The sequence below is a fragment of the Cnephaeus nilssonii genome (genome assembly GCF_951640355.1).
Source record: "Cnephaeus nilssonii genome assembly, chromosome: 18".
Classification (NCBI taxonomy): domain Eukaryota; kingdom Metazoa; phylum Chordata; class Mammalia; order Chiroptera; family Vespertilionidae; genus Cnephaeus; species Cnephaeus nilssonii.
The window spans coordinates 14,976,530-15,000,880 of NC_137089.1; the positions used below are offsets into that span (position 1 = coordinate 14,976,530).

General features: G+C 38.4%; 1 protein-coding gene and 1 pseudogene across 4 annotated transcripts in view; one reads left to right on the forward strand and one right to left on the reverse strand.

The window, feature by feature from the left end:
• Positions 1-24,351, forward strand: part of RIMS2 (regulating synaptic membrane exocytosis 2) — a 355,739-nt gene that overhangs the window by 36,667 nt on the left and 294,721 nt on the right. For 2 of the 3 annotated variants that reach the window (XM_079795974.1, XM_079795973.1), the window contains exons 2-4: positions 9,371-9,403; positions 9,805-9,891; positions 21,112-21,322. In XM_079795974.1, the coding sequence (XP_079652100.1) occupies positions 9,371-9,403; positions 9,805-9,891; positions 21,112-21,322 (331 nt within the window). The remainder of the gene's footprint in view (positions 1-9,370; positions 9,404-9,804; positions 9,892-21,111; positions 21,323-24,351) is intronic. The other variant, XM_079795972.1, reaches the window with a different exon arrangement.
• LOC307114069 (ribosome biogenesis protein NSA2 homolog) lies at positions 17,805-19,477 on the reverse strand (annotated as a pseudogene). The gene is made up of 3 exons: positions 19,460-19,477; positions 18,393-18,802; positions 17,805-18,172 (listed from the first exon to the last, which is right to left on the reverse strand). The product of its transcript is annotated as a ribosome biogenesis protein NSA2 homolog (transcript).

Sequence of the window (24,351 nt, forward strand, 5' to 3'; positions counted from 1 at the left end):
TCTTAAAGAACACTCTACAGCATTTCATATACACATTTCATGAACACTCTTCAGCTTTTCTTATCTGTGAAGCTCTTTATCTGACATTCAATTCTAAATGATATCTTTGCTGGGTAGAGTAATCTTGGTCATAGGTCCTTCTATTCATCACTTTGAATATTTCTTGCCACTCCCTTCTGGACTGCATAGTTTCTGTTGAGAAATCAGCTGACAGTCATATGGGCATTCCTTTTCTCTTGCTGCTGTTAAGTATCTCTCTTTGTATTTAGCCCTTGGCATTTTAATTATGATGTGTCTTGGTGTGGTCCTCTTTAGGTTCCTCTTGTTTGGGACTCTCTGTGCTTCCTGGACTTGTAAGTCTATTTCTTTGACCAGGTAGGGGAAGTTTTCTGTCATTATTTCTTCAAATGGGTTTCAATATCTTGCTCTCTCTCTTCTTCTGGAACCCCCATAATGTGAATGTTGGTATGCTTGAAGTTGTTCCAGAGGCTCCTTACACTATCTTCATATTTTTGGAATCTTTTTGGAATCTTTTTCTCTTTGCTCTTCTTTGGGTGTTTTTTTGCTTCCTCATATTTTAAATCGTTAATTTGATTCTCAGAATCCTCTACTCTACTGTTGAATCCCTGTATATTATTCTTTATTTCAGTCAGTGTATGCTTGATTTCTGACTGGTCCTTTTCCATTGTTTTGGAGGTTTCTAGAAGATTCTTGAGTAACCTTATAACTGTGGTTTTGAACTCTATATCCAGTAGTTTGCTTTCTTCCATTTTTTTGATTTGTGACATATTTCTTTATCTCTGCATTTTGGCTGCTTCCCTGTGTTTGTTTCTATGTATTGGGTAGAGCTGCTATGTCTCCTTGAGTTGGTAGATTGTCCTTGGGTAATAGGTGTTCTATAGGGCCCAGTGGCTCAGCCTCCCCAGTCACCTGAGCTGGGAGCTGTAGGTACACCCCTTTGTGGGCTGTGAGCACAGTCTTGTTGTAGTTGAGACTTGATTGCTGTTGGTGTCACTGGGAGGAATTGACCTCCAGGCCAATTGGCTGTGAGGACCAGCTGTGACTACAGTGGGAGAACTGCTGTGTAGGAGACATCCCTATGGAGCAGGACTTGCTTCAGTGGGGCTTTGGTGCTCACTGAGAATGCCCCTTGAGTGTGTCGCTTATGGATGTGTAGAGTTGTAATCTGGTATGGTCTGACACTGACCACTGGGTACACTGGCTCTTGGGTCTCCAGGGAGGTGCAAAGTCAGCCACTGCCTGAGGCCACCCAGCAGGAGCTCCAGAGAGATTTTCAGATTCCTTTTCTTTGTATCAGGTTTGGAAGTGCCCTGATGAAGCCCAGCTATGAAGCAAGGCAGGCTGGTACTGGTGCTGAGTCTTGGGCCTTTGATTGATAGGTTTGGGGCTCCCTGACCCAGTTGCAGCTTGTTGAGACATTTTAGCTTGAGCAGGGAAAGGCCATTCATATGCAAAAGCTGCTACACTCAGCTTGGGTGGGGTTGTAAATTGGATGAGCTGGGGCGGGGGGGGGGGGGGGGTGTCTCAGGGAATCACCAGGTGGAGCTAACAGAAAGCTGCCTGTCAGCCCTTGGACCAGAGAGGTCCCAGCACAGGAACAATGATCCCTGTGAAAATGATCTGGGACAAAGCCGCCCCCGAGTTCATCCCAGATGCCAGACAGTCCAGTTCCTCTTCGTATGTGTCTGTATCCCCCAGAGCCTCGCCCTGGTGCGGGAGCTGAGAGGAACCTTGGAAGTTCAGTTTGTGCGCTGGCTTTTTAAGAGGAGCAGCTGGGTCTCCAGCAGCCTCTGTGTCACTGAGCCCCAATCCACACTGTTTTTCACAGCCCGTAGTTCTTACTGCCCATAGGGACTTCTTTTCCCAGCTCTGGGACCCTGGGCTGGGCGTCTGGCGTGGGGCTGGGACCCCTTGCTCCTCCGGGCGGCCTCTGCAGAGATGATCTTCCTCTGGATGAAAAGAGCATCCCACGTGTGTGCCAGACCAGCCTGTTCCGCACCTCCTACCCATCTCACCCATCTCAGTGTGCTTTCTTCTTGACTTCTCTAGTTGTAGGACTTCCATTCAGCCACCTTTCCCGTGGTTGTGATGATGGTTGTTCTGTATTTTAGTTGTAATTTTGATGTGGTTGTGGGAGGTGGTGAGTACAGGCGTTTACCTATGCTGCCATCTTCCTTTCTCTGTTTTTTTTTGCCTTTTTATTTTTTAAAACATTCTATCTCTCATTAAAACTGTGATCTTGGAGATATAATTTAAACTATATGAACTTTAGTTCTCAATATGTTAGATTGGGTTTTATTTGAAATAATTCCATCTTTATATGTTGTGAAGATTAAATGAAGTAATGTATGCGATAGCATTTTATAAACTTTAAGGTACTTTTTTACTTAAAGAATTCTGTCAACTTTTACGCTATTATATGACTACAATCTTCCCATTGTTATTTAAAATTGCATTCATCAGTATTCAATATAATTGGATTCCTTTTTTTCTTGTTGATTTGTAGGAATTCTATGAATAGTCTAGACATTAAGCCTTTTTAATTTTGCAGAATCTTCTCCCACTGTCTTACCTATCTGTTATGATAGGTGTCCTACGTTGTCTTTCATTAAACAGACATTTTTAATTTTAATGTAGTCAAATGCACACTATTTTTTAACCTTAGTGTGATGTTAGAAATCTTACTTCATTCTAAGATGTCAATAAGATGTTTTTCTTTATTTTCTTATGTTAGTTTTATCTTTCACACTTAGTACTTTGGATTTTCTTTTCTTTTCTTTCTTTTTTTTTTTTTATAGTGTGAAACAGGGTTTGTCAAACTACAGCCCACAGTTCATATCTGTCTCAAATCTGGCCGAATTTTCGTACAGCTTGTGAGCTACAAATGGTTTGATAATTTTAAATGGTTAAAAAAAAGCGGAGAATAACCATACTTTGTGATATGTGAAAATGATATGAAATTCAGTTTTCGGTGTTTATAAATAAAGCTATTGGAACTCAGCCATGTTCATTTGTTTATGTATTGTCTATGGCTGGCTGTTTTTGTGCTAAAATGACAGAGTTGAATAGTTGCAACAGAGACTAAATAGCCTGAAAAAACATAAAATATTGATTAGATGGCCCTTGACAGAAATAAAAATACTGAACCCCGATGTTAAGTAAGAATATAATTTCACTTTTCCCCTACGGTGAGTTAGTTTCTATGACAACATCAACCACACGTCCCCTTTTTTTCCTTCCACTGATTTGTGAAACAACCTCTTCTCTGAGTTTTGCTTGCGTGAGCCACCTCAGCTTTGTAAGTTTTAGCCATTTACAATATAGGGGTTCTTAGAAGCTGGTTGATTTTGCAATTAGCCTTAACTTTGTCTATTCTGTGTTTACTCGATCATTGTTTTTCTGTTTATGATCCTTTTAGGCTTTGAGAAAATTCCTTCTTATACCCTTGTGCACTATGTTTATTTAATGTGATACATCTGCCTGGAGGTAGAGGTCCAAATTTGGTGACCTCCTCTATCTAGTTTCTTCTTCTTTTTTGTTTTTAAGGTAGAAAAGCACCTCTGGTTTAATATTCATGACTGCAACAAAGACGTGAATCAACATTTATTGAGAGCCCATTTTGTGCCACTCATTGCACTATGTGTTTTTATAACATTCCAAACATATAGGAAAGTTCAGAGAGTAATAAAACATATGCCATGTATTTTCATTCATTACTTCCTTTAATCCTAATGACCACTCTGTGAGCTGGAAATGGAAATAAAATGGTTAAGTAACTTGCAAAAGAGTGAATATTGGAGCTAGCAGTATTCAAACCCCAGTCCGCTTGACCTCAACGTCTATACTATTCCATATACAATTACTGGTAAATTGGGAGATCATGTTGTTGCTTTCTTAACCTCCACTATGTCAAATCAAATCCCTCATCCTCATTTTCTTTGAGAGTGTCTTGAAGATGGAATACGGATACAGTGTCTTTCTTTATTCCTTTTACTAGTACGTTTTTTTCCCAAAAGCCTCATTATTTTGAGTTCTCTCATATGTTGTGACAGCAGGTTCCTTTGTCAACCATCCTGTTCAGAATAAATAGCCTGTGCTATGCCAGCATGATTTATTGCGGCTACTTCCTTTCTTTATGTTTTGAGTAATTTTATCACGAGAGGATATAAAGTGTTTTAGACGTGTGCAAATGCCTGCGTGACTAGAGCAGTTCCCCTGGCTGCTTGGCCAGCTGCCTGTGGACAGTGCTCCATTTTGGTAGGCGAGAAGAGAAGATAGAACAAATGAGGTTTCTCAAACAAGATCCATACCCCAATGTCATCAGCATTTCTCCTCTAATGACACCCACAGAGAACTGCCAAAAGATAGCAAAGGATCAGAGAACGTATACATAAGGTTTATTTCTGTTCTTTGAGCAACTCTGAGTTATTGTGACGAGGACAGAAAGAACTTGTATCGCTGAATAGGTGTTGCTAATTGCAAATCCCTTTTTTGGGGACTTTGAAAATGGATTTTATATCTATACTAGAGGCTCGGTGCACAAAATTCATGCACTCGGGGCAGGGGCGGGGGCCTCAGCTTGGATTGTGAGAGGGCACAGGCCAGGCCAAGGGACTCCACCAGTGCAGGATTGGGCCAGGGAGGGACACGGGAGGTTGGCCAGCCAGGGAAGGACTGTGGGAGGGCTCCAGGGCGTGTCCGGCCCGTCTTGCTCAGTCCTGATTGGCCGGACCCCAGCAGCAAGCTAACCTTCCAGTCAGAGCATCTGCCCCCTGGTGGTCAGTGCACGTCATAGCAATTGGTCAACTGGTCAACTCTCTGCCCCCTGGTGGCCAGGGCACATCATAGCGAGTGCTTGAGCGGCCTTAGCCTGTCATTAATATATTACGCTTTGATTGGTTGAATGGCCGACCAGACACCCGGACATTTAGCATACTAGGTTTTTATTATATAGGATGTGAAAGATTGTTTAATCTTTAAATTGCCTATAAGCATGGAGTACACTGGGTGGTTTCTTCTTTTTTAAATCAGATGGTATCTTAAAAATATTTTACATATCCTAGCTGATAAAAGAGTAATATGCAAATTGACCATCACTCCAACACACAAGATGGCTGCCCCCATATGCTCAAAGATGGCCACCACAATATGCCTAGCAGGGGAGGGCAGTTGTGGGCAATCAGGCCAGCAGGGGAGGACAGTTTGGGGGGGACCCAGGCCTGCAGGGGAGGGCAGGTGGGGGGGAATAGGCCTGCAGGGGAGTGAAGTTGGGGGGGATCAGGCCTGCAGGGGAGGGCAGTTGGGGATGACCAGGCCTGCAGGGGAGGGCAGTTAGGGGCAATCGGGCCAGTAGGGGAAGTAGTTAGACGTCGATCAGGCCGGCAGGGTAGCGGTTAGGGGGTGATCAGGCTGGCAGGCTGAAGTGGTTAGGGGCAAGCAGGCAGGCTGGCAGGTGAGTGGTTGGGAGCCAGCAGTCCTGGATTGTGAGAGGGATCCCAGATTGGAGAGGGTGCAGGCTGGGCTGAGGGACAACCTCCCCACTCCCCGTGCATGAATTTCATGCACCGGCCTCTAGTTTAATTATGAGAAACTGTAATTACATTACAGAAGATTTGGAAAATACAGGAAGAATAAAACCACCCACATCTTGCCACTCTAATAGATATACTAATAATATTTTGATGTGTTTTTTAATCTTTTGCATTAAAAATAACAACTTAGAGCTAGTCTCCAGATATCTCAACATCTCTTCTGTTTGAAGACTATATGATTTATAGTGATGATGCCAAGGAATTTCAAAATGTGTATGCTTCTGTCATTGAATATATTTATTTAATCAGATATAGATGCCTTTCTAAGGTGGATTGATTTTGTTTCCTTGTTCATTGAGCTGTTAATTCTTGGAAGCTACTCTGGAAAATTAGTTTCATGATTTACTTGTTTTTCTCAGTTGTAAAAAGTAATGACCCTCTTCTTTGTGAATAATTTTTATATTTTTACGAAATATATTTTCTCTGTCTCTAGAAATTAATAGTGTTCAAAAAATGCCTGATGCAATTCATATTTTTTGGACTTCTTATATCCAGACATTAAATATGTCATTTGTTTTATTTTTTAAATAAACAGTTTTTACAGAGTAGACAATAATAAATTATTAAAATATTTGATCACCCTTACACCATATACAACATGGGGCAAAAGTAGGCTTATAATTGTATGTGAAACACAGAGTTTATTCTTGTATTATTACTTATTAACTAGAGGCCCAGTGCATGATTGAATCATGCACGTGTAGGGTCCCCTACACGCTTTTGCTTTCGATCGCAGGGGAGCTGGGTATCTGTCCGCTGGTGCACCAGGCCTTTCAGAAGCCTCCAGCGCGGCGGAGGCTTCTGAAAGGCCTGGTGCCTGAGTGGACAGGCACCCAGCTCCCACACTTTTGCTTTTGATCGCGGGGGAGCTGGGTGCCTGTCCGCTGGTGCACCAGGCCTTTCAGAAGCCTTCGCCGAGCCGGAGGCTTCTGAAAGGCCTGGTGCACCAGCGGACAGGCACCCAGCTCCCCCGCTTTTGATGGTCTGCGGTGGGACGTGAGCTCACTGCCCCAGAGGCCCCTTCTGTGCCGTAGCACAGCCATGGCGCAGACGCTGAGCTCGAGCCGCCACTGGCGACGCGAGCTCAGCGTCCAGCCGGCCCAATCGGCCACCTTGGCCACCCCGAGTCCCGCCCCCCCACGCCTCCTGGCCAATCGCGGGCATAGCGAAGGTATGGTCAATTTGCATATTTGTCTATTATTAGGTAGGATTACTGTATTATTTTCTTATTTATTTATAAATTGAATTTATTGGGGTGACATTGGTTAATCAAATTGTATAGGTTCAGGTGTACAGTTATATAACACTTCATTTGTAGTTTGGTATTTTCCTTCTTCCACATTGAAGGTTAGAGGGATATGTAATTGGGTAGTCACCTTACTTGGGTGGTTTGATTTTGGTCAAACCCAGTTGGTTAGACTCTGGTAAAATATTCTCTCTCGACTCTAGGATTGGTAGGAGAGTAGAGAGCCCTGGGAGTATTTCAAAGAGGTTACTCCCCCTTCCACCTGCTGGGTGTGGGAGGAGATTTTTATGTGCTCTTTTCTGTGAGCAACTGGTAGGGCTCTTGGAGGTAAAATTTATGGAAGTGCCCAAGACTGGGATACCTTGATATTTTAATAGTTCCACCTAGTTTACGAGTCTGGGCAATTACAGTTAAAAGTGTTCCTACAGATACTGGCTCCAGGAGTGGGCTTCTATTCCTGGACCCGTCTTCTTGGTCAGTTGTGATTCTCTGCTCGTCTGTTTCTCTAGTTTTTAGGGCAGCACTTTGCCCTGTGAACCTACATTCCTATGGCTTTAAGAATTACTGATTTTCAGTTTGCTCAGCTTTTTTTTTCTTTTAAGGATAAAAGTTAAGATTTCCAAGGTCTTCATATATCAGACTGGAAACTGGACATCTCATACTTTTTTTGAAATGCAGAAATGTAGAAGTTCATTGCTAATAATGTTAGTGTAATGTCAAAGAAATATGTAATTACTTTTTCATATTACCAGTTCCTAAGTTATTATCTCAATATGAATTTTAACTATGGTCAGATACTTTGAGGTTTGATTTTATTTAAAATGTTGGTAAAACAGAGAATAATTTTATACTTGTGATTGTGTTTAAAGACAGGATAAATGTTTATAGTGCCATATTATGATACATATTTGGGAAGCTGATACAAATGTCCGACACATATCTTATATATAGATATTTTACAAATCCCAGAAATAATTCCTGAATTGGTAATTAAAATTTTTACATCTATTAAACTTTTTTCAAGTAAAGATTTGAAATGGGAAACTGATTTGTAGATTGTCTATTTATGATAAAAACATTTTGTCATTAATTAAGAACATGATTCCTTTCAGAGTACCACTCAAGATTTTAAAAAAATAAATATTTCTAATTTATACATTTATTTTAATATTTGTGTTTTTTTTAAACATACATGTTATTTGGTGAAGGGTAATCTTGAATTGTTCTCTAGTTTGATGAGCTGGTATGATAATCTTTGTCATTTGTTTTAAAACGTTAAGAAATTTTTTGTTTTATTCTCAAAGAAATACAATGATAACTTTTCTAGATAGAATCCAATGTTAATAGTTTGCTTGTGTTTGTTTGCTAAATATGATATTTAGTGTTAAATATAAACTTTTATACTAATTAATTTTATAATTATGTACATACTAAATGATATGGCTTTAGCTTTAGGCTAAACCTGTTACACTTTTTGAAGTATATGCAGACTACAAAGGATTTTTTTTGTCAATATAGAGATACATAATAACTAGTTATATTTATTCATTGGGATACAAAGATCTATAAGGGTATACCTTTTCATTTATTGCTTATAGCATTAAAAAGAAGAACACACTGGAAAAGAAAATAAATTTGATTTAAAGAGAATTTAATTAAGAGTATTAATATAACTTCCTAAAGGAAGTCCTAGCTATTGGTGTCCAGTTTTAGTTACCAAAAAACTGAGCCATAGGTTTGCCTCTCAGGACCAGTCCTAAGCAGAGTGTGGGAAGCCATATTTCAGAGGCATCACTGCACTTGTGTCTGATCTTTCTTTTTCTCCCCTTTAGACACCCAGTGCTATTTCAGTGGAGCACTGAGTTGGTTATGGTTGAAATGCATTTTTAGTTTGTTATAGTTATATGAATAATTTACTTCAGCTTATGAATATTTTAAGTTTAATATATGTACTTATTTTAGTAGCTATGTTTAGGTAGATTGGATACATTCCCCTCTCCTCTAGTTCCTTTAACTGCCCCTTTAAGTAGTAAATACAGTCATTTGTAAGGCATTAAAAAATACATTTATAGAACCTTACATTTTATTTAAAATTTTATGCCTTTACTTCAATTTACATTAATGAAGACATTTTAAAAGTAAAGAGGAAATCCATTTATCTTCAGTAAAGCAAATGTAACCCTGTTTAATGTGGTACCTTAAAATAATTACTTTAAAAGCATTAATATCAATAAAATATGCAGAAAACGTGAGGACTAAATTATGAAATCATTAGAGCAGCAGCAGAGTTTTAATATTAGTCCTCTATTAAGAACAAACGCTTCAACTTCTGTGTTTTTTTTTTTGGTGCCAAATTAATTCAAATGGATAATTCCAATATATCGCGAAGCACTAAGCTTTTCCATGTGACAAACCTCAGTTTTCATTTTTTTTTTTTTATACGACCACAAATCTGTAGATAGAAATGCCTGCCTAGCATAGTGCACTCAGTTGTGCAAACTTATCTTTTTAGGGTCAAAGAAGAACACAAACCACAACCGACACAGTAAGTAAACGTATTGAGAGTGCAGTGGGCTTGACTTCCGTACCTTTGCCATCTTCTGCTTCCTGCACCCTGGATGGTATTAGCTTCCACTAATACTGGAGAGGCTGCAGCTGGTGTGTCTTCTGCTTCCCGACTCTCTGGCTTGTAAGACAGCTGCCTGCAGTTTCTTACTTCATCCACATCCCGACTGGATGTAGTTTTTTGCTGCCTGCTTGTGGTCTGGTTAAGTGTTCAAACTGAATTTCCCTACCTTCTGACTGCCTGGGTGATAGCTGGAGCTCCCATTTCCATTGGCTGCAGCTTTTGTGCCTGTGTATTTTTATTATTATGGGTAAGAAAACATGGGGCCTACCTTGTTATTCCTTTGGTTATTCAGTCACATTATTTGCTTATTTAAACAGGTGGTTTCCCTTTAGTGGGATCACTGAACTGGTAAATAACGTCCTTCAGCCCCAGCAAAAACAACAAAATGAAAAGGAGCCCCAGACGTAAGTAAGCTGATCTGCATAGACTAAATCTTATCTCTGATAGTATAACATACTCAAGAGTATATATTAAAAGACTGCCCTTGGAATATTATCCCATAGAGATGAAAATGGTTAGGTTATGAGTTTGGTACTTTATCCTTTCATTATCCCATAGAAATCTAAAAAGAATACAAGGATAATTTATAGGGAAGTAAAAACAAAGAGGTAACGCTCCCCCCAGCTTTAGTATAAATAAATGTAAAATATATTTATCCAACAAAATATCTTTCTCTAATCATGCAATATATTTCAAAGTAGGTTTTCCCCCCGAGGGGACATTAAGAGTTACTAATTCCCAAATGCAATCTGTGGTCAAATAGTTTTGGAGAGATTCTTTTAAAAAAAGATTAAGCAGTTTTCATTATTGTGTAACGTCTTAGTTTTTAAATGTGTTCCAAAGGTGTTAGAACATACAGTGTTTACTAACTTATTTGACTACTGAGTCCTCTTTTCATTGAACATTTCAGATTACGTTGTACCATAATTTGGGAAAGCAGCAATTTATTCTCACATTGACCTGAAACATTAAAAAAAGGCCCATTCCATTTATTTTATTTATTCTTTAAGAAGTTGTTCACACTTATATCTTTTTAATGTTGTACAAGTCATATTATTTATGTTGTGGATTGGAAGTAACTCTGAGAATGTGAGAAAGACTGCACGCATTTAAATTCCAGTCTCCCCATGAAAACATCCATTTTACTCAGAAATGCTCTTGCTATCCAGCCTCTGCACTTTTTAAAGTAGGAGTTATGTTTACCGAGAAGATGTTTTGGTTGTCGGAATGGGCAGATTGAAAAGGACATGAACTCTAGAAGAGAATGAGAATGACTACCAGGGGCCCGGAGATGAAATAGGTAGAAAAACATTCACTTTTTGCATATAAGTGCAAACTAGAAGGTAAACATATTTTTGTCTAGTTATCTCCTCATCCATTTTATGTTACCTTGTATGCATTTTATTTAAAATTATGTCACTTTTTCAGTTTAAATTGAAGTAAAACTATGTTGTGAAGTAAAACTATGTTGTAAAACTAATAGTTGCTATGTAGTTCTAAAATCAGAACTGTTGGTGTATATAAAGCTAGTTGAAGTCCAGACTGGGTATCTAACAGAATGCTTGATGTAATAGGAACTCAGTAAATATTTCCTTACAACTGATTTACATGTTTTATCTTTTTATGATATAACTAGAGGCCTGGTGCATGAATTCGTGCACGGGTGGGGTTCCTCGGCCTGGCTGGTGATCCGGCCCAATGGGGGCTGGCCAGTGGGGGGGGGGGGGGCGGAGGTGGGGGAGGGACCATGGGAAGTTGGCTGTAAGAATGCACTGGCCACCAGGGGGCAGATCCTGCATTGAGTGTCTCCCCCCTGGTGGTCAGTGTGCATCATCACTATCGGCTGGTTGTCTAGTCATTCAGTCCTCTGGTCATAATGGTCACTTAGGCTTTTATATGTATAGATAATAACAGAGACTTATTTGTAAAATATAGAACGCTTCTCTTTCAAGTGGCAACTCAGAGACCTAAGCTGCTTCCCATGTTGTTCGTAAGCCAGCTGAAACCCATAACCAACCACCAGGGTTGCTGCATCAGAGAAAGAGAGAGACTGGAGTACCCACACTTATTCTTAATTGTATAAAGCAGGAAGTGACATAGCCACTTTTGCTCACAGATCATTGCCCAAACCTTGTCACAAGGCTCTTAAATAACTGCAAGGACCTCTAAAAAGTCCATGTGCTCATGAAGAGTGGCGACTTTATATAACGAGCAGTAGTAACATCTATTACAGTTATTTCACATTTGGTTCTCATTTATTGCAATGAGATGGAAATTTCAGGATGACAAAAGATAAAGATTTGCCAAAAGAATGCTATTATAGCAAGGGTATCTCCAATATTAGCCCTAACTCCTGGTACTGACGTTTCCACTGAAACTGTTGTAATGACTTGGCATCAAAGTCTAATTTTATAAGATGGAAGACTAGGTTTAATAATATAAAGAACATTTGAATACATAAGCGTCTTTCAGAAGGAAGGAAATTTGTTGTATTTTTTTCAGGGAACACATTAAATTTTGTCGGGGATTTCAGGGAGACTTACTACATTCTCTTAGGTAACAGTGAAAGATGAATAGATTAAAAATGTGATAACAATGAAAATATATTTAGGGCATACTGAGAAACCATTAGTTGATCATCAGTTATGTCAGAGTACAGTAAAAAAAGAGGAACCGTAAACAATAATTTTTAAAAGGAGAAGCAGAGATATCTGAAAGCATTCTTCTGTTCTTAGGTGGAAGCTGTCTCCTTTGGTTTGCCATCTGCTTGATACAAGAGCCATTGGTTAGCTGTTTCTCTCCAAAGAGCATTTGCTTTAGAGGATTCTTAAGACACTCCTATTTAAACTCTCCTGATGAAGCAGATTTCCAAAAGTCTAGGCAAAATTGTTTGCGTCTTTTTAGTGGCGAAACATGAATTTAAGGATCAACATTTGGAGGCTTTCCTGATGTGCTAATGGTTATTATGGCATTGCTGTCTTTTCCATTAAGACTCTGGGCAGTTTTTTTCTCCTATCTTTTCCAGAAGACTAAATATTTAGGTTTTTGATCATAGTTTTGGAAAGACTGCTTGTACCGGTTGATGATAAGACTGGTTATATCATGGATTTCATTCTGTACTTAATCATGTTAACTTGTAATAGAGCTGAGTCTAGGATCAGAGGTGAAAATTTTAAATGCATGGGAAGCCTATTATTAATTCACTAGAGGCCCGGTGCATGACATTCGTGCATTGGGGGGTGGGAGGGGGTCCCTCAGCCCGGCCTGAACCCTTTAGCAGTCCGGGAGCCCTCAGGGGATGTCTTACTGCGGCTTAGGCCCACTCCTAAGCCGCAGTCGGACATCCTTAGTGCCACCACCCCTGTGCTCACCAGCCGTCAGCCCAGCTTGTGGCTAAGCAGGGGAGTGCACTGACCACCAGGGGGCAGCTCCTGCATTCAGCGCCTGCCCCCTGATGGTCAGTGCGTGTCATAGCGACTGGTTGTTCTGCATATTACCCTTTTATTATTTAAGATAAGGGAGAGTTGATGGATATTCAAAGTGTTGATTTTATTGCTTCGAAGGCTAATGGCATGGAAACTGAAGGGTCTTTGAGAATATCGTTAATTTAATTTTACTTAAAAATTTTTACTTTTTCTTTCTTTTTCTGAAGATTGAGGATGATATGGACAAAAATGTTTTATTATAAGCTACGTGTTTCTTATTGGTGCTTGACTGGTCCAATCAGTTGATAATGCAGTTGGGAAACAAGTTACAAAGCCCAAGTACTATACATTCTGGAATATATGTTGCTCTTTATTTTTCTGAAATCATCCCTGTAATGAAAAGACATGGATGGCTTTCTTTTTAGTGTTTATAAAATCTATCTTATTCTGAGAAACCCTCAATTTCTTTAGTTTGATTTACAAAGTACTTCTTGGAGAAGAGGAAAAACCTCAAACAATCATACCTACACCTATAGAGATTACAGTTGTTCCCCCTTATCCAAGTTTTTGCTTCCTGGTCTGAAAATATTAAGTGGAAAATTCTGGAAATAAACAAGTCATAAATTTTAAATTGTGTACCATTTTGAGTGGTGTGATGAAGTCTCATGCAGTTCACTCTGTCCTGCCCAGGATGTGAATCATCTCTGTCCAGTGTATCCACACTGTGTATGTTACCCGCCCATTTAACCACTTTAGTGACCATCTCAGTTATCAGAAGAACAGTGCCGGTGTTCAAGTAACCCTTATTTACTTAACAAAGTTCAAGAGTATTGATGCTGGCCCAGCAGGTGTGGCACAGTGGTTGAGCATCTTCCCATGAACCAAGAGGAACCTGGTTCGATTTCCGGTCAGGGCACATGTTTAGGTTGCTGGCTCTATTCCTAGTAGAGGGTGTGAAGGAGGCAGGTGATCCATGATGTTTTTCTCTCATCGATGTTTCTGTCTATCCCTCTCCCTTACTCTCTCTCTAAAAATCAATTTTAAAAAAGCGTATTAAAAAAAGTGTATGTTGGCAATTTGGATTGCTAAAGAGAAGCCAAAAAGTGCTTCTTTAAAGTGAAAGTGTGAAAGTTCTAGATATAGTAAGGAAAGCAAAAAAAATCATATGCTGAGGTTGCTAAGATCTACGGTAAGAACCAATCTGTGAACTCGTGAAGAAGGAAAAAGAAATTTATGTTAGTTTTGCTGTTGCACTTCAAACTGAAAAAGTTATTGGCTACAATATGTGATAAATGTTTACTAGTTAAGATGGAAAACTCATCAAATTTGTGGGTGGAAGACATGAACAGAAAATATGTTGCCATGCCCAGCTGGCATGGCTCAGTGGTTGAGCATCAACCTATGAACCAGGAGGTCCCGGTCCAGTTCCGGTCAGGGGACATGCTTGGGTGGCAGGTTCGATCCCCAGTAAGGGTGTGGGGGTGCAGGAGGCAGCCAATCAATGATTCTCTTTCATCATTGATGTTTTTATCTCTTTCTCCCTCTCCCTTCCTCTCTGAAATCAATAAAAATATATTAAAAAAAGAAAGAAAAAGAAAATACGTTCCCATGTTGTATCAGAAAGAATTGAGCCTATGGGAAGACTTTAGTGAGGGGTCCCCCGAAATGAGTGACACCAAGCCATTTACTGTACGTAAGGGGTAGTAACACAGATTCAGGAATAGGTTTCGACCAAAAAATATAACAATTACTGGAGGAGAGAGAGAGAGAGAGAGAGAGAGAGAGAGAGAGAGAGAGAGAGGAGAGAGAGAGGCCATATTCATATAACTTTTATTGCGGTGTGCTATGATTATTTATTATTAGTTATTGTTCTTAACTTCTAACTGTGTCTGGTTTATAAATTAAACTTTATCAAAGATATGTATTGACAAAAACTTAGTATATGTAGGGTTTGATATTATCTGGTTTTAGAACTCCACTGGGAATGTATATCTTGTACTGTACCTGATGGAATCTGTGAAAAGGGAGATAAAGAAATTTAGCATCAATTTAGAAATTCTCAATGGTTGGTACTGGAAGTTGTAGTAAACAAACCTTTAAAGATTATTGTACGAAAGTAGTAATGTATATTATTAGTTTATGGAGATCATGAAAGCACATAACTATCAGATAAATGAGAAAATAACAGCAACAGAAACCCATGTGGCTGGGTATAAAATTGCTGGAACAGCAGGATTACCATGAACTAACAGATTGAAGAACTCGAAAGTGAAGAAAATTTATTTTGGAAAACACTGAGTTCAGTGAGTTGCTTTAGTGATGATGGAGACATTGATGTAGAAATAAAAAAGGGGGAAAAGCCATTTTTCCAAATTATTGCGGTTGGTTTTTTTTATTTTTAAAATTTTTCTGTTTTTTCTTTGTTTTGGTATATGTCTTTTAAACATTCATTTGTAATAAAAGTTTTAAATTAAGTATGAGTATCTCTTTGACTCTTATTTATATCAAGGATTGATTTGCAGAATATGGCCTGTGGTTCAAGTCCTGCCTGCTGCCTGTTTCTATAAATAAAGGTTTATTGGAACACAGCCAAGCTCATTTGTTTGCATGTTTTCTATGACTGCCCTCACATCCCACCAGCAGGTTTGATTAGTTGTGACAGAGACCCTGTGTCCACAGGGCCGAAAATATCTATTTCTGCACCTTTACAGAAAACGTTAGCTGACCTCTGATTTACATCACTGGAAGGTTATATATTCAAGTTGACATAACTTAAGATCTTTTAGACCTTTCATTGTGTTTGGAGTTTGGTTCTGACAGTGTTGTTCTGGAGTAGGAACGAACACAAAAACAATGAAATGGAATACAGGGTCCATAAGTAGACCTAGGCACATGTGGAAGCTTAGTATGTGACAGATTGCCATCGTAAATCAGAAGAAGAAAGGATAGACTATTCAGTGGTCCTGGGAAAATGGAATCTCTATACAAAGAAGGTTGAAATTCTTACATCATATCACATATAAAAATAAACATCAGATCAATTAAAAGCCTACATGTGAGAGGCAAGACAATAAAACTAGTAGGAGAAACTGTAGAATTCTTCCGACTTAAAGGTATGTAAGGATTCTTTTTAGAGCCAGCTACTGAAATCACAAACCATGAAGGGAGAAATTGATGTATTTGACTACATAAAAATTAAAGATTTAATTTTGTTAAGTTTTGTTTAACAAAGGACACAATGTTCAAAATTAACAGTCGATTGGCAGACCAGGATATTTGTGCCCAGGCGGCATGGCTCAATGGTTGAGTGTTGACCTATGAACCAGGAGGTCATGGTTTGAGTCCCAGTCAGGGCAAGGTGCATGCAGGAGGCAGCAGATCAATGATTCTTTCTCATCATTGATGTTTCTATCTCTCTTTCTCTCCCTCTGCCTTCCTTCTCTGAAATCAATAAAAAATAAAATTATTGCCCGTGGGACCAAATCTAGCTCACTGTTTTTTGTTTGTTTTTAAATAACTGGAGAGTTAAAAATGGTTTCTGTATTTTGAAATAGTTGAAAAAAATTTTTGACAATATTCTGTGACTTTAAAGTGACATGAAATTCAAATTTGTGTTTATAAATAATGTTTTATTGCGACACAACCATGTTCATTAATTTATATTTTACTAATGGTTGCTTTCTGGCTCATGCTTTTTACATCCCATTAAAGAAGTCTTTATTTAACTCAAGGGCACAAATTTCTTCAATATAGTCTTCTAGAAATTTTATAGTTTCAGTCATTACATTTATTTCTGTAGTCCATTGATTATAGTTCTGTAATATATTGAGTTAGTTTTAATATAAGATGTGTAGGAGTTGAAACTCACTTTTTTACACATGAATTTCCCATTGCTTAAAAGACTGTTTTTTTTTTTTTTCTTCTCTAATTTATTACCTTGGAACTTTAAAAAAAAAAGACCATTTAAATAGTGAACTGTTTTTAGACTCTATTATTTTCCATTGGGATATGTATTTCTCCTTTGCCAATGCCATATTGACTTGAATACTTGTGTAGCTTTGACAGTAAGTCTTGAAATCAGTTATTGTTTTAGCCTTCTTCTCTTTCAAAATATCTTGCCTATTCTAGGAATTATGCTTTTCCATATACATTTTAGAATTAGCTTGTCAAGTTCTTCAAAAAATTATGCTGAGATTTTGTGATGTCACTGAATCAATAGATTGATTTGTAGAGAATCAATATCTTTCTTTTTTTGTTCTGTTAATTCTCACACGAGGTATATACAGCATATGTTTTGCAAAATTCCCTGAACTGTATATCTCAAAGGGGTGAATTTTACTGTACATAAATTATACCTAAGAGAAAAAAATGACTTTAAAGGAGTTCGTTTCACAGTGCTAACCTTAAGTCAGTAGGTAAATTAAAACTAGAGTTCTGTGAATGAGCCCTTATTATCTACTTAATCACAAAGCATACTTTCTTTTTCACACAAACAATAAATTCAAGTAGCCATGTCATTGATCTTTAGAGAGTTGAAGGGAAGGGGAGAGACAGAGAGAGAGAGAGAGAAACATTGATGCAAGAAAGACACATCAATTGATTGTCTCCCACAAGCACCCCGACTCAGGCCAGGGATCAAGCCTGCAACCCAGGTATGTGCCCTTGTGACCAGAATCAAATCTGGGACCCTTCAGTCCTTGGGCCGACACTCTTAATCACTGAGCAAAACCGGCTAGGGCCATTTTAATATTCTTTACAATAGAATAAATAGTTCTCTGGATGACTGTAGACATGTAAGCTGTGTGATAGTACTCAGAGACATCACCGTACAGGAGTTCTGATTGGTGCATAGTCTTCAATAATTACAAGGAGCTACTTGAATGAAACTGTTGTCAAAGCAGTAAGACTGCATTTATGCATCTAGCATTTTCAGAATTGTTGGTAACCTGGGCATATTTTTCTCAAATAATCCTGCCTCTTGTTATCACAAGGCCTGACTTGCTCATGTACACCTACCTTGTTGACAGTATCTTTGGTAATAACACCCAAAGTTGTATAAAGTGGGGATGATGGATTCTTCTTTACACTAAGTATTGGCAGGCAAAAGGTGGCTTTCGGTTCAGGATGTGTTACATGGGCCTTCTTGAAACGTAAGCCCATTGGCCTAATGAATCTTCCATATTTAGGTGGGTTTTGAGTAAGCCATCTCCAACAAAGCACTTCAGTAACCATCCTCTTCCAAGCGTTTTTCTTTCTCTTTCTTGTTCGAGTAACTTTTTTTTTAAAAAAAATACATTTTATTGATTTTTTACAGAGAGGAAGAGAGAGGGATAGAGAGTTAGAAACATTGATGAGAGAGAAACATCGATTAGCTGCCTCCTGCACATCCCCTACTGGGGATGTGCCCACAACCAATGTACATGCCCTTGACCGGAATCGAACCCGGGACCTTTCTGTCTGCAGGCCAACGCTCTATCCACTGAGCCAAACCGGTTTCGACTCGAGTAACTTTTAATACCTCTGTTTTTCCCTGAGCATGAACTTTGGGCAGAGGGACTTCCCCTTTTCCAGCTTCCACTCTTTGTTTTTGTTTAATCATATTGGAAAGTGCTTTAGCTTAGGACAGCCTCTCTCTGTCCAGTAGATAGGCAGGAAGTGCTCCTTGTGGAGTCCTTTCATCATTCTTTTGTTTGGTGTTTCTCTCTTTATGCATCTTGGTAGTCTTTTTCATTTGTATTTTCTCAGCATGGCGCTGTTTATAGTAGAGCTTAGCCTTCAGACCAGTCATCTTTTTTGCCTTTGAACATTCCGGAGCCTCTCGACCTTCCTTCTTTCTCTTCTCCTGGTAACCCAAACAATATCCACGGCGTTTATGGTGTAACTCAGTATTCTTATTTTGTGGCGTGTTTTATATTTTAGCATTTGCATTTGACTCTTACAGTTTCTGCTTTAATACCCCATCTGTTTATGTGTTATCCACCTTTTTCTATATATCTTTCACCTTCACAATTTAAAAATTCATTGATGAGAGAGAGATAGATAGATAGATAGAGATAGAGAGAGAGAGAGATGGATTTGTTGTTCTACTTATTTATGCATTCATTGGTTCATTCTTGTATGTGCCCTGACTGGAGATTGAATCCGCAACTTTGGCATATCAAGAGGATGCTCTAACCAACTGAGCCACCCGGCCAGGGCCTACCTTAACAATTTTAATTATATAAATGTCTGTGTCTGATAATTTCATCATCCTTATCATCTCTGAGTCTAATTATATTGGTTATTTTATCACTTGACAATGGGTTTTTTAATCCTTGTTATTTCCCCCAGAGTCTCATGGGTTTGAATTGTATTTATGCTTTAAAGTGGTCATGCCTTTTCTGTCAGACCATTAATGTTGGGGATTAAATCACCAGGCAAGCCAGGAGTTCACATAGGTTTGGATGTTGTTGTTTTAATCATTACCTTTAGTGCACCGTGGTCTTCAAATTCTGTTAATAGTGGGTTACTGTTGCCTTGTGCTTAATTAGGATGGATGCAGAAGCACCAAGAAGCCACTGATCATCTCTTCTACACTCACCTATGTGCACCCCCTAAAGGATTCTTGGTTAATATGCTCTGCTCCCAATGTTACTCATGAGTAACCAGCGGAAGCCTGTGGCAAAGGGCTTGTGAGTGTGAACTTACCCCTAACTATTCCAAATTGACATGTTCGCCCACACTTGGCTATTAATAATTTGTTAAAGTTCTCACTGATTTCCACTTGCCTGCCTAGATGGTGGCTACCTCTTACTCCTGTGCTGTGCCTAAGGTGAAAGGTGCCCTTGTTACTCTTTGGAGGGGCTTGTCACTCTTTGGAATTAAACTTATATGTTTGCCTTCTCAACTCTCTGATGGGCTCAAGAAAAGTTGTGAGTTTGTAGCCTTTGGTCAGTTTTAGAATGGGAGTGACATTAGTTATAGTTTTGTAAACCCTAAGCGGAACTAATTATAGTTTTAAAACATTTTCAATTTTCCTTATAAAAACAATGGAAGTGAAAGTTATATCACTATTTGTTATTTTTATTTTTAAAATATATTTTTATTGATTTCAGATAGGAAGGGAGAGGGAGAGAGAGAGAGAGAGATAGAAACATCAATGATGAGAGAGACTCATTGGTCAGCTACCCCACTGGGGATTGAAACCCCCCCCCCCCCCCCCCCCCCGGCATGTGCCCTTACTGGAAATTGAACTGTGACCGCCTGGTTCATAGGCCGACGCTCAAGCACTGAGCCACACCAGGAGGGCTATCACTATTTATTTTTAACTGGAGTAAATAATATCTTTTCCTAGATATATTTTTTCTTATTCTTTCCTTTTATTTTTAAAGTAAAACTTGGCCTTGTATTTGCCCCACCTTATTTTGTAGGATCCTAATATCTCACAGTGTTTTTATAGCCAACTAATGTCCAGACGGCTGAACAGATTTAAACAATTAGTGAGAGCACTCATCCAGTGTATTCCCCTCTGTCTGGATTCTTAAGATCACTCCAATTCAGATCTTATCTGAATGATTTGAATTTCATAGGTTTTGGTTTCACTGTGTAAGTCAAATTAACTGCCTTTATTTTGAAATTAAACTTTACAAAATAATGTAAATATTTTAGAGTGTATGATTGAAAATATATTGCAAATAGTAGGTAGAAACTTTACAATTATAATAGAAGAAATATCTCCATAGATATATATTGAATTAATTGGGCCTTGCATTAATATGTATATCAGAAGGAATAATTAGTTGCAACACTTATGATATGATGTGCCATATAAGATGTTATTCCATTATCAGAAAATTAAATTTTTATTCTTTTATTCTCACTCTATGGATTTAAATTTTTTTTTTTTTTAATTTTGATTGATTTCAGAGAGGAAGGGAGAGGGAGAGATAGACACATCAATAATGTTAGAGAATCATTGATTGGCTGCCTCCTGCATGCCCCCTACTGGGGATTGAGCCCGAAACCTGGGCATGTGCTCTTGAGCGAAATTGAACCCAGGATCTTTCAGTCCGCAGGCTGATGGATGCTCTGTCCACTGAGCAAAACCAGCTAGAGCTCTATGGATTTTTTTGATCTGAAATTCTATCCACAGATTGTAGTGGTAGTTTTTGTTTTGAGACCATCAGGAAACTAATTTTTCCTCACTTGTTTTCTTTGCAGAAAACTTCATCAGCAGTTCGAAATGTATAAGGAGCAGGTGAAGAAGATGGGAGAAGAATCACAGCAGCAGCAAGAACAGAAGGGCGATGCTCCCACCTGTGGTATCTGCCACAAAACCAAGTTTGCGGATGGATGTGGCCATAACTGTTCATATTGCCAAACCAAGTTCTGTGCTCGTTGCGGAGGTCGAGTGTCTTTACGCTCAAACAAGGTACAGAAATGAAAATCATACCTAATAATTCTCCTACAGTTAAGCTTATTGTGAGCAAGTGCAGAAGACAACTGAAATTGATATTCAGATTAGCCAGGGCCTTCGTTTTAGTTAAAAAAAATTTAAATTTTTTTGAGTAAAAAAATATATTTGCTTCATTTTTTATGTCCTTTAGATTATGATTTGGTTTAGAATCGTAGAATCCTAGACTCTCTAAGATGATTAATAGAATTTAGAAATCTAATTCCTTTATTTTGCAGGTACAGAAAACTCAGATCCAGGGAGACAAAAGTTCCTTTATAAAGCCACAGAACTGACTCTAGCTTTTCCATTGCTACACAAGTTTATAAAGTTTGCACATACACTCTTCCTTTTGAGAGGAAGAGGCTGCTTTTAGCTTTGAGATTCTGTGTTTCATAATTTGAAAACTTTCAAGCTGCATTACCTTTTTATTTTTGTCTTAACATTAATGAAATAAACATTAGACTATGGAATTTCAAGAAGAAATGTTAAGGATGTTTTTCACACTTATACTAGATTTTTGGAGTTTATCCATCCACTTTAGAAAAATGTTAATGCTACCCAAAGAATGTTTGTTGAAATCAGCAAAAGCAGTTTTTTTTTTTTTTAAATTTATCTCCTCACTAGTATCTTATCAACCAGTTCTTTATTTATATGGCTTTAAAATAGGAAGCTGATATCTTTATATAGATATAATAGTGGTAATTTTGTTCCCCTGTGTGATTTCATTTTATCCATTTTCTCATTGCTCCCCTTTTCTCATTGTTTTGTTTTGTTTTCTCATTGTTTTATTTCTATTAATTTTTCACTGATCTGAAAAATGATAATGATTTACTGATTATATTTCTGTGTTACTGATTATATTTCTTTTTCTTGACTAGTTGTATGGGCTAGAAATGCCAGTACAATTCTGAATAGAAGTGTTGAGAGCAGACATATCCTGCCATTTTTAAAAAATGTGTATCTTTTTAAAAAAAACTTTTATTGTTGAAAGTATTACAGATGTCTCTTTTCTCCCCCTGTTGACCTCCTCCACCCCGCTCCAGATTCACAGACATTGAAGCATCAACAGACACATCCTGTCTTGTTCTTGATCTTAGGGGAAAAGCATTATCTTTCACTATTAAGAATTATGTTAGCACCCTAGCTGGTTTGGCTCAGCAGATAGACCGTCAGCCTGTGGACTGAAGGATCCCAGGTTTGATTCCGGTCAAAGGCACATGCCTGGGTTTTGGGCTTGATCTCCAGTAGGGGGCATGCAGGAGGCAGCCAATCAATGATTCTCTCTCATCATTGATGTGTCTCTCTCTCCCTCTCCCTCTCCCTTCGTCTCTGAAATTTTGTATTGCTGTGCCTTCAAGTTTTCTAGTCTTTTTCTCCAGCAATGCCAAATTTTATGTTACTATGTAGTGTATTTTTCATCTTAAGACATTTTAGTTTTTATATCTAGAATTTCAGTTGGGGCTTTTTTATATCTTTCATGATCTACTTAACTTTTTGAACATATAGACTATACTTTCATAATTCTGTTGATGTTCTCCTTTGCTAATTCTAGCATCTCTGTCAGTTTTGCGTTGGTTTTGATTATTTTCATTACATTGTGGGTTTTCCTGACTCTCTGCATGCTTGATATCTTATGTTGGATGCCAGGCATTGTAAATTTTACTTTGTTGGGTGCTGGATGTTTTTGTGTTGCTATAACTCTTCTTTAACTTTGTCTGGGATGCAGCTCTGTGGAAACATTTAACACTTTTGTTAGATGATTTGTTAGATGAATATGGAACAGTGCTCAGTGTAACACTAATTATTTTCTTCTAAGATAAGGCTTTCATGAGTACTATAATAAATGCCCCAATGAATTATGAGTTTTTCCAGTCTTGCTGGTGGGAACATCCACTGTTCTCTTTAATCCTCTTAAATGAGTCCACCCCATTCCCACTGCTAGGTGTTTTCTCACGTGCATGCTCACCGATCATTACTCAGCTGACTTCTCGAAGGGGCCCTCTGCAGGTATCTCAAGTGAGTTCTCTCTCGGTGTAACTTTCTTTTCTCTGGTAACTTGCCCTGTGACATCTGGCTGTGTTGCCTTCCTCAGGCTCTCAGTTTTAACCCATTCAAGTCAGGATGCCTGCTAAGCTGCACTTGAGTTCCTCTGTCCTGCTACCTGAAAAGTCCTTCAAAGTAGTAAGCTGGGACAGTTGTAGAGTTTATCGTGCTTGTTTCCCATCTTTCACTGTCTTTGTTGCCTTATATCCAATGTATTGTAAACCATTCTTTCATGTATTTTATCCGTGTTTTTTTTTGTTTTGCTGTTGTTTGTTTTAAGCAGGTGGAGAAATCTAGCCCTTTACGCCATTTAGTCAGAAGCAGAAGTCTCTCACGACATCTGATTACAGTTTGCTTGAAAATACATTTCTTGATTTCTGACACCGGTCCCTTTATGCTGAGCACCGTTTTTGTCAATAAACAGTACAGTGAAAAATTGGAATACCCCTTGAAGATCTGTTGCAATTTAATCTACTATAAAAGTCTGTATGTTGTACATTAGTCTGAAGGAGATGGTTAATAGAAGAAGGAATGCACCCCACTTTTCTCATATTTTTTTCTTTGATCTGAGGAACGTGTCAAGGGAGTAAAACATAAAAAATAGTCTAGAGTTTAGCTCAAGAAAGATAACCTGGATTTTTAAATTAGTTTTTCTACATTTTCATCAAGGTAAGAAACTTGTCATAAGAGTGCAGTAATTTACTCGGGATAGTGTTCCTTTGAGTGATAGGTATAAAGGTGTCTATATTCTGAGTGAAAGGAGTGTTGAGTTCAATTTCTGTCTTCAAGTTGGATCGTCATTCAGCTGCCTGATGCAATAGAAGAAGGCTTCAACTTCCAATAGGTGCTGAATGCATGTCTTTGATTTATCAAAGCCCTAAAGGAGTAAGCCCAGTTAAACACTATTTTAATGAAGTAGAATAATGAGAATACCAGTATTTTATGGCTTACAATGTAATTAT